A 15,628-nucleotide genomic window follows, 5' to 3' on the forward strand; every position below is an offset into this window, starting at 1 on the left:
GTTATGGGCTGTTAGCACCAGCTTGTGAATGGGGTGATAACTTTATCGCAACTTTGGCTGTGCTAAAGTGCCATTAGCTCGGCGATAGCTCCTTGAGAATATGCCCCTCAGTGTTCTTTCTCAATGCAGTTTTAGTGTGATGTCCTGTTTTCCTTGATCTCTCTAAGTGTGTTTGACCCTATCTTTAGCTATCCACTGCCCACAAGTAAAGATGCAGGATAGTTAATACTGCAGAACACAATACTTATTTAAATGTAAATGGCTGACACGAGCGCAATACATAAATGTTATGTTTAATCGATTGCAGGGTTTGACTACAGGGCCCACCTCCTCCCAGTATCCCAAGGAGCAATGAGCTACTTCTAACTAAATCAGTCATTTCTTCTGTTCTCTGAATTATTTTTTATGATTTGTGGGTACAACGAGCATGTGGAATCTCCAATAACGAAACCTATTATCTTACCCACACAAACAGAATTCACGCGTTAGAACTAGAGTGTAGTGCACTAAATTTAGTCTGCGCGAATATAGTTAATATATGCCTGTCCGGGAAGAATATGTCACAACATCTACCGAGCAGCCATAGTTAGTATGACTATCTACTCATAAGATCATCGTTTCCAGGCTTCAGATACTTATGCAACGAAGGTATGTTCACTTGTCACTTAACTATCTGCGGCGCATCACCAACATAATATACTCGCTAAAGGGCCACACTCACAGTGAGCGCAATTCAATAAGAACACATACGACTGCACTGTACAAAAACCATTCTCTGCTTCCTATTGGTCTATCTCGATACCTATGTAATCTGATACCACAATAGCTTGAATACGCACTTGTACTAGAGGTATCACATGATCTGATACCATCAAATTACATATCTAAAGTGATCCGCAGCTTCATAAACAAGAAGCTCCAGGATATCAAGGATCTGTAGGAAGTGAATCACATACCTGGCTCCAAAAAAAGAAAATGATCTACCTATGTCTCTTAAAATGCTATTCTCTTCATAACATTTTATTTTACAGGACAGGATACAAGAAGTACTGATCTTTCATTTCCCTCCGACAAATTTACAAATCCCAGTGCCTTCCGATTGCTATGTATGGTGCTGAGATATTGGGAATTTCTCATTGTAAGGCAATCCAGCAAGAAGAAAATAGCTGGCATATTTACAAAGAAGTGATGGGGCGTTGCGTTAGCATTCTTGGCTAACGCCGCGCTCTACCACCTCTGAAACACAGGGCTGCACCTTATTTACAACGAAACAGTGCAGCCGTGTGTTTCCCCTTGCGCTGGAGCTAATTTCAGCTGCCTGACGCCAACACAGGCACCCTTGCACCACAGTGCAAGGTTGCCTGCGTAGTGGGGAGTGATTGTTAATGTGCAGGGAGGTGTACCTTCCTGCACATAAACAATCTTGAATGGTGATTTGTAGCTTCTATGTGTGCTGCTAAGTGCAGCACACATAGAGTTTTTAAAATTATCATTTATGTGCAGGAAGAGACACCTTCCTGTACATTAAAAATCATGTATGGCGTGTTGCTGTTTTTATGTGTGCTGCACAATGCAGCACACATAAAAACAGCAAAAACTAGGAGAAATAAAGCATTTCTCCCAGTTGCACCATGTTAGGACCAGGTTTTCCCTGGTCTCAATTTCGGCGCTCCCCATCTGTACGCCACCCTTGTAAGAGGGCAGCATCAAAATCAATGGGTGTTGCGGCAGAACGCCCAGTGCAACACCCATTGTTCACCCCTTTCATGCCAAGTATAGCGTCAAAGGGTGCCTTATTTACTAGGCAGCATTAAGCCACGTTAAGTGGCTTAACTCTGCTCTGCAAATAAGGCAAGGCCCCTATCGCCACAGGAACGGCGGAAAAAGTGACGTACTGGTGGCAATAGGGGCTTGTATATATGCCCCCTAGATTTCTTCGTAGGGTGTTATCTCTGCCTTTTTCTGCTGCCAATGTCATATGCCACAGAAACTTGGACTGACAGATCTTGAAGACTTGATCCGGACACGGCCTGCCTTGCTTTGGCTGTGAGCTGGAAAAACCCTGAGGCTGTTTTAAACAAAGAGATAATACTGGACTGCCTTTCATTGGACAAGGGGATACAGCTCCCCTGGATTTCCTATGTCAAAACTTTATATTGTCAAATAGGAATCGAATCTATTTTCTCAGGCCATTTACATGTGTCAGTCGAAGCAAGAAGGGCGTGGCTGACTAATTTTACAGCCAAGAGGAATCTCAAAGGCTAAAAGTTCTTTCAGAAAAATCAACTGTGACTAGATATCTTGATCTGCAGGGTTTGAACTGTCCTACTAACTGTATCTGGCTTGGCGTGCCCGTAGTCGGTTAGATATCTTGATCTGTGGGGTTAAAACTGTCCTACTAACTGTATCTGGCTTGGCGTGCCCGTAGTCGGTTAGATATCTTGATCTGTGGGGTTAAAACTGTCCTACTAACTGTATCTGGCTTGGCGTGCCCGTAGTCGGTTAGATATCTTGATCTGTGGGGTTTGAACTGTCCTACTAGCTGTATCTGGCTTGGCGTGCCCATAGTCGGTTAGATATCTTGATCTGTGGGGTTTGAACTGTCCTACTAACTGTATCTGGCTTGGCGTGCCCGTAGTCGGTTAGATATCTTGATCTGTGGGGTTAAAACTGTCCTACTAACTGTATCTGGCTTGGCGTGCCCGTAGTCGGTTAGATATCTTAATCTGTGGGGTCTGAACTGTCCTACTAGCTGTATCTGGCTTGGCGTGCCCGTAGTCGGTTAGATATCTTGATCTGTGGGGTTTGAACTGTCCTACTAACTGTATCTGGCTTGGCGTGCCCGTAGTCGGTTAGATATCTTGATCTGTGGGGTTTGAACTGTCCTACTAGCTGTATCTGGCTTGGCGTGCCCGTAGTCGGTTAGATATCTTGATCTTTGGGGTTTGAACTGTCCTACTAACTGTATCTGGCTTAGCGTGCCCGTAGCCGGTAGGCGCGCTCCCTATTATTTGATCTAATAGCAGACACTGTCAAACATATGCTCTGTTTTCCATTGGGTCGTACTCATCACCTTGAACCTTTACCTTGCCCTTGTGATGATCTCTCTGGACAGACAATGCTACATTTTATTTTGTTTTGTAAATTGTACGCACGATATTCCAGGCAGTTTTTAATCCCAGTTTTAAAGAGATATTGTAGTGATTTTGGCCAATGCAGACCTGCGTTTAGATCTTTATTCTTTTAAATAATAGCGAAGTTATTTTTAATGTTGGTTAATCTTTTTAATCTGCCACGTGCACGTAGAGCAGTTCTCTGACAAAACATGCTCCTGCTGCTCTTTGTACTGTATGCGTTTCTATTATTTACTTGTGCACATTTTCACTTGACCTACTTTGAATAGTTTTATTGTTCGTTTGCACTGTGACTCGCTTTTTTAGGTGCTAAAAATGCTTCCGAATGAAGTTTTGAACTGAACTGGATCATGGTGGTGCTGTGTATTCACCAAAGGCGTTGGCAGAATCAGAGGTCTCCTTTTCACATCCCCTCAGCTTAAGTGCTGAGGCATACATAACCTTGACTTCAGGTGCACCCTCCTGTCCTTATGAATAGAAGCAGGGACCTCCGTTCTTACCGCCTTTATTGTGGAGAGTGAATGCAGGCAAGGCTGCCTTCAAAGCCACAACTGGCTACCAGCCCCACCACCCACAACAAGTCCCCCCTACCCTACCTGCTGGGCCGCACACTTAGGGTCCGCCCCGGGTGGCAGTAGGTCTAGCTATGCCACTGTAGGCTGTTAAGGCTTGCTGACGAGACGATGCACAGTATGTCCAGGAGGTCCCATTGGGGCCCATGTTGCCGTTCTCCAACGCCCTGCCGTTGGTGTTGTGCTGTTCGACCTACCACAGACTGAGAGGATGAGCCACAGAGGGGTGAGATACATCTATTCTTCCTCTTCGGCCATAGATTCCTTCATATCCCCAACACCCTCCAGCAAACCGCTCGGCAGTACCATTCACAAACTTATGGAAATATAACTTTGTTTCTGCCATAGAACCACACAAACCACTCAACAGAACAAAAGAAAACAAGCACCTTGGAGAAATACAGAAATAAAAGACCTAAAACTACAAATTAGAAAGCTGCAACGTGTCTTGCTCTAAACAAAAAACAAACAAGACAAACTTAACCTACAGAAAATTAACAGATTATACAAGTCAGCTATCAAAAAAGCAAAGAAAAGGTACTAATCAGATCGAATTCAAAATGGTAAATGTGCAAATAAAGAATTCGATAAAATACTCAATAAATTTCTAAAACTAAATTGCCCAGAAGCAACTCATCCCGTTACTGAAGATTTCACAGACAAACTGGCAAATCATTACACAGACTAAGCAGACACGTTGGACTTGTACTTAAAACAGACACAACGCACCAGAACTAACTCATTCACAAAACAACACTCCAAGAATGCTCTAATCAAGCCTCTCCGTTCCTTCCAACACAGTTCACACAATGAATTTGTGGACCTGGTCAAAGCAAGCAGGCCTGTCGGCAGCCCTTCTGACCCATGTCCACCTCAAACTTTGAAGGCAAATCTTCTAACAACATCTGCTACCAATCCAGTAAGAAGGCGCTATATAAAACTTTATAAATAAATAAATAAACCATCAACGATTCCTTAACTACCGGAATATTTCCAGAAGAACTCAAAAAATCATACATATGTCCTTTACTGAGGAAACAAACTTAGACCCGCTGAACCCTGACAACTACAGACCCATTACAAATGGACCTTTCCTGGGCAAACAGATAGAAAGAACAGCGTCCGCCGAGTGTCACAATTCATTGAAGACAATACCATACTTTCAGACTTCCAAACGGGATTCCGTCTGGGAAGAGTGACAGAATCTGCCTCCCTTGCTATCAGGGAGGACCTGAAGAACACAGTTGACCTCAAAGGTGTTGCTGCACTATTCCTCTTGGACCTCTTGGCTGCCTTTGACACTGTTGATCATGACACTGGTACAAAGACTCTACGAAGGACTGCTTTAGACTGGATCACGTCCTTCCTTCAAAACAGAACTAATGTCATCCATACCCCACCTTTCTCGTCCAAACCGTACTCCACAAAAGCTGGGATCCCTCAAGGCTCTATCATCTTGCCTTTGCTTTTTAACTTCTACTTGAAGTCATTACCAGTACTGATCAATCAATTTCACCTCACGTGCTATAACTATGCAGATGACACGCAAATACTCCTTCAGCTAAAATACCCCAAAGACATTGGAAACTTGCCAATTTTCAGTTGTCTCAGAGCCGTGGATCAATGGATGACATGGAGCCATCTCAAATTGAATGCTTCCAAAACGAAAATACTCATGTGTGGTGATTGGAAACATTATGACCCACTTGCCGCCTGGCCTGATGAACTGGGATCACCGCCTAAAGTATCGAAGGAAGTAAGAAACCTCAGAATGACCATGGACTCCAAGCTTTCGATGAAAGCCCAAGTGGACAAACTTACAAGATAAGGCTTTGTTACTATAAAAACTCTGCGACTAATCTTTCCCCATTTGGGATTTCCACACAAGGTCCAAGCTACCATCTCGCTTGTTCTGTCCAAACTTGATTACGCCAATAGCCTCTACCACCGGTCACCTTTAATGACTATGAAAAGACTACAACGGATTCAGAACTCGGCTGCCAGACTACTCTTGCATATCGTACCGCAAAACTACATCTCTCCTGTCTTGAAAGCCCTGCATTGGTTACCGGTTGCCAGAAGATCCACCTCCAAGCTGCTTTGTATCACCAACAAATCGATACATGGAATGGGACAGCTCTTCATCAGGAATAAAATCACCAAACACATTAATCATAGGAACCTCCGCTCTAGAGTGGCAACTTGTCTCGAAATCCCAAGATACAAGAAAAAACCATGGGTGGCACATCCTTCTCTGTTCAAGCAGCCACAATATGGAACTCTTTACCCCCAACATAAGATCCATGGACAACTACCATATCCTCAGAAAACTACCCAAGAATTGGCTCTTCCCCACATAAGCACCATATGCAAACAGAAATATACAGCATATCCCTCTGTATATAAGCATTTATATGTGCAAGATATGTTCCTATGCATGTGTATTGCTTTGTATAAACATGCTGAATAATTGTGTTTAAAAAAATGAATAAATATATAAATATTTAAGTATAACACTTGAAAATCAGATTTTATTGAATGCATCTTTAATCGACTTATACTTACTTCTTTTATGCCTCTATATACCCTCCATGTACTTGGATCTATGTATATATTACTTTCCTCAACCACAAAATATGCACTACCCTATTTCTCACCCTATACCTCTGTCAGTATCTTTAATGTACATATACGTACTTCCTTTATGCATCTATAAACTTTCCAATCAATCAATCAATCAATGACACTTATAGAGCGCGCTACCTACCCGTAGGGTCTCAAGGCGCTGGGGGGGGGGGGGGGGGGGGGGGGTGCCGCTACTGCTCGAACAGCCAGGTCTTCAGCTTCTTCCTGAAGGAGAGGTGGTCTTGGGTCAGGCGCAGGTCGGGAGGGAGGGAGGGAGTTCCAGGTCTTGGCGGCCAGGTGGGAGAAGGACCTTCCTCCTGTAGTCGCTCTTCGGATGCGGGGGACGGCGGCGAGGGCGTGGTTGGCTGATCGGAGGTGGCGTTTGGGAGCGTAGAAGTTGATCCGGCTGTTGAGGTAGCTCGGGCCTTGGTCGTGTAGGGCTTTGTGTGCGTGGGTGAGGAGGCGGAAGGTGATTCTTTTGTTGACGGGGAGCCAATGAAGGTCTCTCAGATGTCGGGTGATGTGGCTGGTTCGTGGGATGTCGAGGATGAGTCTGGCTGAGGCGTTCTGGATCCGCTGGAGTCTCTTCTGGAGCTTGGCGGTGGTACCGGCGTAGAGGGCGTTGCCGTAGTCCAGTCGGCTGGTGACGAGGGCCTGGGTGACGGTCTTCCTGGTCTCGGTGGGGATCCACCGGAAGATCTTCCGTAGCATGCGTAGGATGTTGAAGCACGCCGAGGAGACGTTGTTGACCTGCCTGGTCATGGAGAGGGAGGAGTCCAGGATGAAGCCCAGGTTGCGTGCATGGTCTGTCGGTTTGGGTGCGGTGCCCAGGGCGGGAGGCCACCAGGAGTCGTCCCAGGCGGAGGGGGAAGAGCCCAGGATGAGGACCTCCGTCTTGTCCGAGTTCAGTTTCAGGCGGCTGGTCGTCATCCACTCGGCTACCTCTTTCATCCCTTCGTGCAGGTTGGCTCTGGCGGAGGCGGGGTCGTTGGTCAGGGAGAGGATCAGCTGGGTGTCGTCGGCGTAGGAGATTATGCTGAGGTTGTGTTTGCGTACGATGGCCGCGAGGGGGCTCATGTAGACGTTGAAGAGGGTGGGGCTCAGAGATGATCCTTGAGGGACGCCGCAGATGACTTCGGAGGCCTCTGACTTGTACGGTGGTAGGCGGACTCTCTGTGTTCTTCCGTCGAGGAAGGAGATGATCCATTCCAGCGCCTTGTCCTGGATTCCGATGTTGCTGAGGCGCTGTACTAGGGTGCGGTGGCAGACCGTGTCGAATGCCGCGGAGAGGTCTAGGAGGATGAGGGCCGCTGTTTCTCCATTGTCCATCAGGGCTCGGATGTCATCGGTGGCGGCGATGAGGGCAGTCTCGGTGCTGTGATTGGCTCGGAAGCCGGACTGTGAGGGGTCGAGGGATCCGTTCGTCTCGAGGAAGCGGCCATCTGCTTGTTGACGGTCTTCTCGATGACTTTGGCTGGAAACGGGAGGAGCGAGATGGGGCGGTAGTTCTTGAGTTCGGTGGGGTCCGCTGTTGGTTTCTTGAGTAGAGCGCTGAGTTCGGCGTGTTTCCAGCTCTCAGGGAAGGTGGCGGTGTCGAAGGATGTGTTGATGATGTCTCTCAGGTGGGGTGCGATGACAGCGTCGGCCTTGTTGAAGACGTGGTGAGGGCAGGGGTCGGTCGGTGATCCGGAGTGAATGGAGTTCATCGTGCGGATGGTGTCTTCGGTGCTGATCGGGGTCCAGGCGTGGAGGGTGGTGGTGGGGGGTGATTGTTCGGTCATGGTGTGCGTTGGTTGGTTGTTGAAGCTGTTGTGTATGTCCGCGATCTTGTTGTGGAAGTAGGAAGCGAGTGAGTTGCAGAGGTCTTGTGATGGGGTGATGTTGTTGTTTCCTGCGCTGGGGTTGGAAAGCTCTTTCACGATGTTGAAGAGTTCCTTGCAGTTGTGTGCGTTGTTGTCCAACCGTTCCTTGAATGCTGTTTTCTTGGCGGCGCGGATCAGCTGGTGGTGCTTCCGGGTGGCAAGCTTGAAGGAGGTCCTGTTGTCCGGTGTAGGTTCCCTTCTCCAGACTTTCTCGAGGGCTCGGCAGTTCTTCTTGGAGCTCTTGAGTTTGTTGGTGAACCATGGGGCTTTCTTGCTGCCCGGTCTGCTGGGCGGGGTCCTCAGCGGGGCGAGCTCATCCGCGCAGATGCTGATCCACTTCGTGAGGTTGTCGGCGGCCTGGCTGGGGTCCTCTGAGCTGGCAGGAGGGTGCTGGCTCAGGGAGGTGGCGAGCTGGACTGCTGTGATCTTGTTCCAGCTTCTGCGGGCGGTCTGTTGCTGGTGGTGGTGGGTCGTCGTTCTCTTGAAGGTGAAGTGGACGCAGCTGTGGTCCGTCCATTGAAGCTCTGTGGCGTGGCTGAAGTCGATGTCTGTGCTGGAAGAGAAGACTGCGTCGAGTGTGTGCCCGGCGAGGTGGGTGGGGGTGGACACCAGTTGCTTGAGTCCCAGGTTGGCGAGGTTGTCCAGCAGGGTGGTGGTGTTGCGGTCGTTGTTGTTCTCCAAGTGGAAGTTGAGGTCCCCCAGGAGGATGTAGTCAGAGGAGGGGAGGGCAAGCGGGCTGACGAAGTCGGCGATGTCCTCGCTGAATTGTGTGCGTGGTCCAGGGGGTCGGTAGATCAGGGTGCCTCTGAGGGTGGTGTTCGGGTTGGTGTGGATCTGGAAATGCAGGTGTTCGGCGGTGGCCAGGGTGTTGTCGGTGCTGGTCGTGAGACGGATGGTGTTTCTGTGGATGATGGCGATGCCTCCTCCCATCTGGTTGGCGTTGCGGTCCCTCCGGACGATCTTGTAGCCCTCTGGGATAGCGATGGCGATGTCGGGAGCTGAAGAGGCGTTCATCCAGGTCTCCGTGAGGAAGGCAACGTCAGGGGCTGTGGCGTCAAGGAGGTTCCAGAGTTCGATGGCGTGTCTGTGGATGGAGCGGGTGTTGAGCAGGATGCACTTGAGGTGGGTGCTGCTGGTGTTCGATTTGGCGGGTGCTGGTGCGAGGCAGGTCCGGATGCAGGTGAATTTGCAGGCGTGGCAGCTGAAAGGTCCGTGGGTACGTCGTGGAGTGGCTTGATGGCATTCTGGGAGTCGGCCGGTGTTGAGTGCGGTGAGGGTGGCGGCGGAGTACGTCAGGCGGGTCGGTCGGGGTCTTCGGGGGCCAGGGGTCCTGGCGCTGGGCACGGTCCGGTCGCGGACGGGCGCAGACGGGCTTACCTTTGGCGCGGCTTCGGCGCACAATCGGCGCGCCCGCTGCGCGTGACCGCTGCGCGTTTGCACGGTCGCCATTTAAGGCGAAGTGCGCGGGTGGGCCGGAGCAGCTGGGAGGCGGGAGCGGGGAGGGAACAGAAGAGAAAAGGGGCGGGGCTAATGGCGGTGGCGGGAAGCGGGAGCGGGGAGGGAGAGCGGAGGGCGGCGAGGTAGGCGGGCAAACAGGAAGGAGACAAGCACAAATGCACAAATGGAGGGCAAAACACGAAGAAAAACGGTACAAAAATACAGGCACAAATGCAGGTCAAAACTGAGGAAAAACAGTTAAACAAACGATCATACGGCACACAAAGAAAACAAGCACAAATTTAGGTCAAAAACCGGCGAAAACCAAAGGGGAGCGCTCAAGGCGGCAGCGAGGCCGGCGCTGAGGCAGAAGGCAGGCACTGGGGCACACGCAGCAGCTGGTGGCCGTGCGGCGTGGGGGTGTCCCACAAGTGGGTCACACTCACCTGCGTCGCACGGTCGCCATTTAAGGACAAGTGCGCGGGTGGGCGGAGCAGCTGGGAGGCGGGAGCGGGGAGGGAACAGAAGAGAAAAGGGGCGGGGCTAATGGCGGTGGCGGGAAGCGGGAGCGGGGAGGGAGAGCAGAGGGCGGCGAGGTAGGCGGGCAAACAGGAAGGAGACAAGCACAAATGCACAAATGGAGGGCAAAACACGAAGAAAAACGGTACAAAAAATACAGGCACAAATGCAGGTCAAAACGGTGGAAAAACAGTTAAACAAACGATCATACGGCACACAAAGAAAACAAGCACAAATTTAGGTCAAAAACCGGCGAAAACCAAAGGGGAGCGCTCAAGGCGGCAGCGAGGCCGGCGCTGAGGCAGAAGGCAGGCACTGGGGCACACGCAGCAGCTGGTGGCCGTGCGGCGCGGGGGTGTCCCACAAGTGCTTATGGATCTATATACTTATTACTTTTTTCTAATTCAGCATATCCAATGCACTACCCTATTTCTCACCCTATACCTCTCTCACTATATCTTCTACCTCAACTCTCTGACTCATCTCCAACCTCTTTTTACCACTCTTTGCAAAGCACTACCCAATTCCTCACCCTATACCTCTATCAATATATCCTCTACATCCACTCTCTCATTCATCTCAAACACCATACCACTTATGACCCCCAAAATAGCCCTTTTTTTACTCTTCCCTACTCTACCCCTCCTTGCACCATCTAACACATTTTTTACTATACTGATCCCCAAAACAAGCCTTTCTTAACTCTTTCCTCTGACTCTTCCCCTCCACATCCCTCTTTACTTATCCCAAGCCTCCCACCACTCCACTACTGCTATGACGTCCACCCCCAAAAAAATCACTCTAAATCCTTCACTCTTCTATCCCTCCACTATCCTTTTGTATCAAAATAACAGACTAACATTTCAACTTATCAAATTTCATATTTCACTATACTAACTCACCACTAATCCTTTATGGGTTCCGAATAACGTGCTACTCGCCGAAAAAAGCGATTCAACACCTCATTAGGGGTAGCAAGTACTATATAAATTCAACACTTTTTCCCTCTTCTATCCCTCCGCTATCCTTCTCAATCCAAATAACTGACTAATATCCACCACTCAAATTACTTTAATTTTTAACAATACTCATTTACCTCATTAATCCTTTATGGGTTCCGGAGTAATGTGCTATTCGGCGAAAAAGCACTTCAACACCTCATCAGGGGTATGTAGCGCTTGTTACCCCTGATGAGGTGCTTTTTCGGCGAATAGCACGCTACTGCGGAACCCATAAAGGATTAATGGTGAATGAGTATGGTTAAAAATTAAAGTAATTTGAGTTGTGGATATATATATATATATATATATATATATATATATATATATATATATATATATATATACAAACTTCTTTCCCTCTGCTACCCTTCTCAATCCAAATAACCGACGAACATATCATTCACCACTCAAATTACTTTCATATTTCACTATACTAATTCAACACTAATACTTTAATGGGTTCCGGAGTAGCGTACTACTCGCCAAAAAAACACTTCAACACCCCAACAGGGGTAACAAGCGCTATATGAATGCAAACCTTTTTCCCCTACTCTATCCTTCCACTATCCTTCTCAAACCAAATAACTGATTAAAATCCACCACTCAATTTACTTCCATATCTCACTATACTAATTCACCACTAATCCTTTATGGATTCTGGAATAGCGTGCTACTCGCCGAAAAAGCGCTTTGAGGCCTGGTCCGGGGCAGTAAGCGCTATATAAATACAATTTCAATAGATTCCTTCCCACCCCTCTGCGACACCAGTCACAAACTTCTGGGAATGCATCTGCAGTTCTGCTTTCTGTGGGAGCCGAGCTCTAGGGGTGTGACGTAGGTCCCCCGACTCAGCCCTCACCCCCCCCCCCCCCCCCCCTCCTTCCCTTCAGATGCCCCCATTCCGCCCAAGGTCAATGTCTCTGTGAGATATGGGAGACTCAGGGCCCCTCTTCATGTTCTGTTGGGGGGAGGGCAGGGGGGGGGGGGCATCATTTTGCGATGTCACTGCCCAGATCGCCACTTTTTGAAGGGCTGATGCCCGTGAACCCGAGCCTGTCAGCGAGGTCCCTTGAAATGCAAGCCCTGTAATCAACGCCTGGTCTGTCTATTTCAAATTAAACATCGCCTCGAATGACTCGGTGAGGAGCTCTGAGAACACACAGACACCGCCGGGGCTCACCGACCTGCCTGGAAGATGTCTCTTTCAAGGGTGGTGGAGGCTCGGAAGCACCTCACCATCCTGCCAGCCGCCTGCTGAATCCAGCACAATCACTCGAAATAAAACAGAGTACTCACAGGAAACGGGAGGCGCGCACAAGCCGAGTGCACCTAGAAGTGACCCGGGCGCCCGGGGCATCTGTCCAGCCCTCTCGCCCACCCGCAGGCGCGCGGCACGGCATTCCCAGCGCACAACATTCCTCAGTCAAGTTACAAGTGGGCACACATTCCTTAGAGATCTCTGCCCCACTTGAGGGGGAACCCCAGAGAGGCAACCTGCCCCACTGGAGGGGAAACCTGCCCCACCAGAGATGGAAGCTCCCCTCCTGAGGGGGAACCTGAGGGGAAACGACCTCTACCCCACTGGAGGGGAAACCTGCCCAACTGGAGGGGAAACCCTGGAGAGACAACCTGCCCCACTGGAGGGGAACATGTCCCACTGGAGGGGGAACCTGCCCCACTGGAGTGGAAACCTGCCACCCTGGAGTTGAAACGACCTCTACCCCACTGGAGGGGAAACCTGCCCCACTGGAGGGGAAACCTGCCCCACCAGAGATGGAAGCTCCCCTCCTGAGGGGGAACCTGAGGGGAAACGACCTCTACCCCACTGGAGGGGAAACCTGCCCAACTGGAGGGGAAACCCTGGAGAGACAACGCCCCACTGGAGGGGAACATGTCCCACTGGAGGGGGAACCTGCCCCACTGGAGTGGAAACCTGCCACCCTGGAGTTGAAACGACCTCTACCCCACTGGAGGGGAAACCTGCCCCACTGGAGTGGAAATCTGTCACACTGGCCAGTTCCCTTTTCTACGGTGTCTACTCGCACGCACCCCGGCCGTCCCTCTACGGTACTCGTGACAGGCGTAAGAAGTGCGTGTGATCGCCGCATCGCCAGCACATCTGTCCGATACCAAGACTCACACTTTTCTAAGAGGATGCACCGCGTCACAGAAACACACGAATGCCAGTATCAGAGTTTGTGAAAGGCTTGTACTCACGGTCTGTCCTGGGCGGAGCACAGGCTGCCGAGAAGCAGGAACGGGGCGAACCATGTCCACAGCTGGGCTCCCTCGGGCGGCATCCTTCAGCACACCACGGCCCCCGGCAGGCAGAGATGGCTCACGGCTGCGGGGGGCACCCCGGCCCAGTTCCAGGGAGCTCCAGAGCTGCAGGGCACGCCGGGCGCCCGGGGCTGTGCGCTGAGAGGACCCCGCCGGGGCCCCTGCCTCGAGAGCCGGGCACAGCGCGGTCTATGGGAGCGCAGGGCACAGAGCTGTGCGCGCACAGGGCACCCAGGTGTCTACGCGCACCGGCACCTTGGAGTGTAAATGTGCGCGCGGCACCCGGGCTTCACATGTGCAGCTTAGCTGATTGCACAGGGCACCCAGACTCTGCATGCGTACAGGACCGCCGGAGCTCCATGTGCGCATAGGTCACTTGTTCTCTGCGTAAGGCACACCAAGCTCGCTGGCTGCCCAGTGCATGGGCTCTCTCTGCGCCTCTGCACCCCGGGCTCTCTGCTCAAGCTATATCACTGTTTGCAGAGGGCACCCAGGCGTTGGGTCTGTGCAGGACACCGGGCTGTGCGCGCGCACTGTGCACCTCTGGCTTCAAGTGTGGGGCATGTTCCGCCTGGCTTTATAGTGTAAAGCATGACTGCCCACTCTCTCCTTCCCCGGCGCCCCCCGGGTCTCTTCAGGGGACGGGAGTCAGTGACCGGAAGATGCCCTTCTTCATGACTTCCTCTTCCCCTCTTCCCACCCTCTGCTCTCCGCCTGGGGGCCCACCTCCCTCTGCCCCCCGCTCTCCCTTGGAGCTTGTTTGGCTGCCTCTGCCCTGGAATTCCTGGGCACAGGGGGTGACCGCCTGCCTGGTGCCTGTGTCCCTCCTCCCAGCCCGCTCTTGCAGCAGCTTTAATGAGCTGCCTCTCTGGGCCACTGGAGACTCTGCTGGAAGGGATCCTTGGGGTCTCCAGGATGACCTTCGGCCTCGATGGGGAGGGGCGGAGCCTCCGCACTCCTTGCTTGTTTCATTCATTTCGGTGAGGAGGGGTGTAGGCTCACCCAACCTTTACCCGCCTCTTTTCTGTCTCTTCAAAGGGGAAGGGCGGGGCTGATTTTGTGGGTGAGCCCAGGCTTGCAAAGCAGAGTTCACTAATGCACTTTCATGTCCCACGGGAAAGCCCCTTGGACAGCGGGCTGGAATGCACCAGCATATATATTCGTTATTGAAACTGTTTTCTTTAACACGCACCAAGCTTGGGCGTAGCACTTTCCACAGCACTCTACCCATGGCACTTTTTGTGAGGCGAACAAAGGAATGCACAACTTTAGTACAGGGGTATAATGCAGGCCCCCTGTTGTGTTCTGGGCCCTATGCCCACATAGAATTTAATAATGACACTGACACTGGTATAATGGGTAGGAAACTGGCGATGAGCACATGCACTGACCGATGACGCCTGTGTTGGATGGGTGTAAGGCCAGCCCCCGGTCAAGGAGAGGCTGGAAACAAACTATGTGACCAGCAGGACACTCCAGCCCATTCAATACAAGTGTAACGAGTGTCCGTAAAATATGAGAGACTCAGGCACCCTTCGTAACATTCTGAAAGGGGCCCCAACATTTTGTGTTAAACCACTGCAGTTGTATGCATGCAAATGAAACACACCACATTCTGTCGTCCTTATTCTTCAGCATACAATCACACAACTGCACCCAATGGGTCATGACTTTATAACCACACCTTAACACCTCCCAGCAGCTTGCGTTATTCCTGTTTAAAGTCCACCCAAATCACGAGAGACACTACATCTCCTCATTTGTTAAATAATTAGTACAGAAATATTAACATCATATTTGCTCAGTGAGTCGTCAAGGATCTCTCACTGGTTCGCCAGATGGGGTGGGCTGAGGTAGTTGAGGGGTATATTGATCATTCACCGATGACATAGGCTCAGATGCTTGATCTGGACATTCAGGCGGGTTTGTCTCACTCAGGCTATTATGAGCAGACGAACACAAGGCAAATGTCTAAAATGTAACAAGTCCCTTGTGATAGACTTTCTGTGACGATATTCGGTCACCATGTGTCCTTGGTTTTTACAACTCTCAGAGTGTCGACAACAAACGGAGTGTCAGTTTTCCGCTTCAGTTTCTGTTTGACCAGTACCAAGTCCCCTTTATAGAAGACCATTTCCTGGGTTTGTCAGCGCTGATCAGCATTGGTTTTCATCTTTCACTTTAGAGAATAGTTTTTG

The 15,628-nt window shown here is 50.4% G+C and overlaps 1 protein-coding gene across 2 annotated transcripts in view; it reads right to left on the reverse strand.

Moving 5' to 3' along the window:
- CPAMD8 (C3 and PZP like alpha-2-macroglobulin domain containing 8) overlaps positions 1–14,037 on the reverse strand; it is a 1,208,079-nt gene extending 1,194,042 nt beyond the window's left edge. For both annotated transcript variants that reach the window (XM_086946939.1, XM_086946938.1), the window contains exon 1: positions 13,368–14,037. In XM_086946939.1, the coding sequence (XP_086803065.1) occupies positions 13,368–13,450 (83 nt within the window). In that variant the 5' untranslated portion in view covers positions 13,451–14,037. The remainder of the gene's footprint in view (positions 1–13,367) is intronic.
- Positions 14,038–15,628: the final 1,591 nt, after the last annotated feature.

This window comes from Lissotriton vulgaris, chromosome 12 (genome assembly GCF_964263255.1).
Source record: "Lissotriton vulgaris chromosome 12, aLisVul1.2, whole genome shotgun sequence".
NCBI classification, from domain to species: Eukaryota; Metazoa; Chordata; class Amphibia; order Caudata; family Salamandridae; genus Lissotriton; species Lissotriton vulgaris.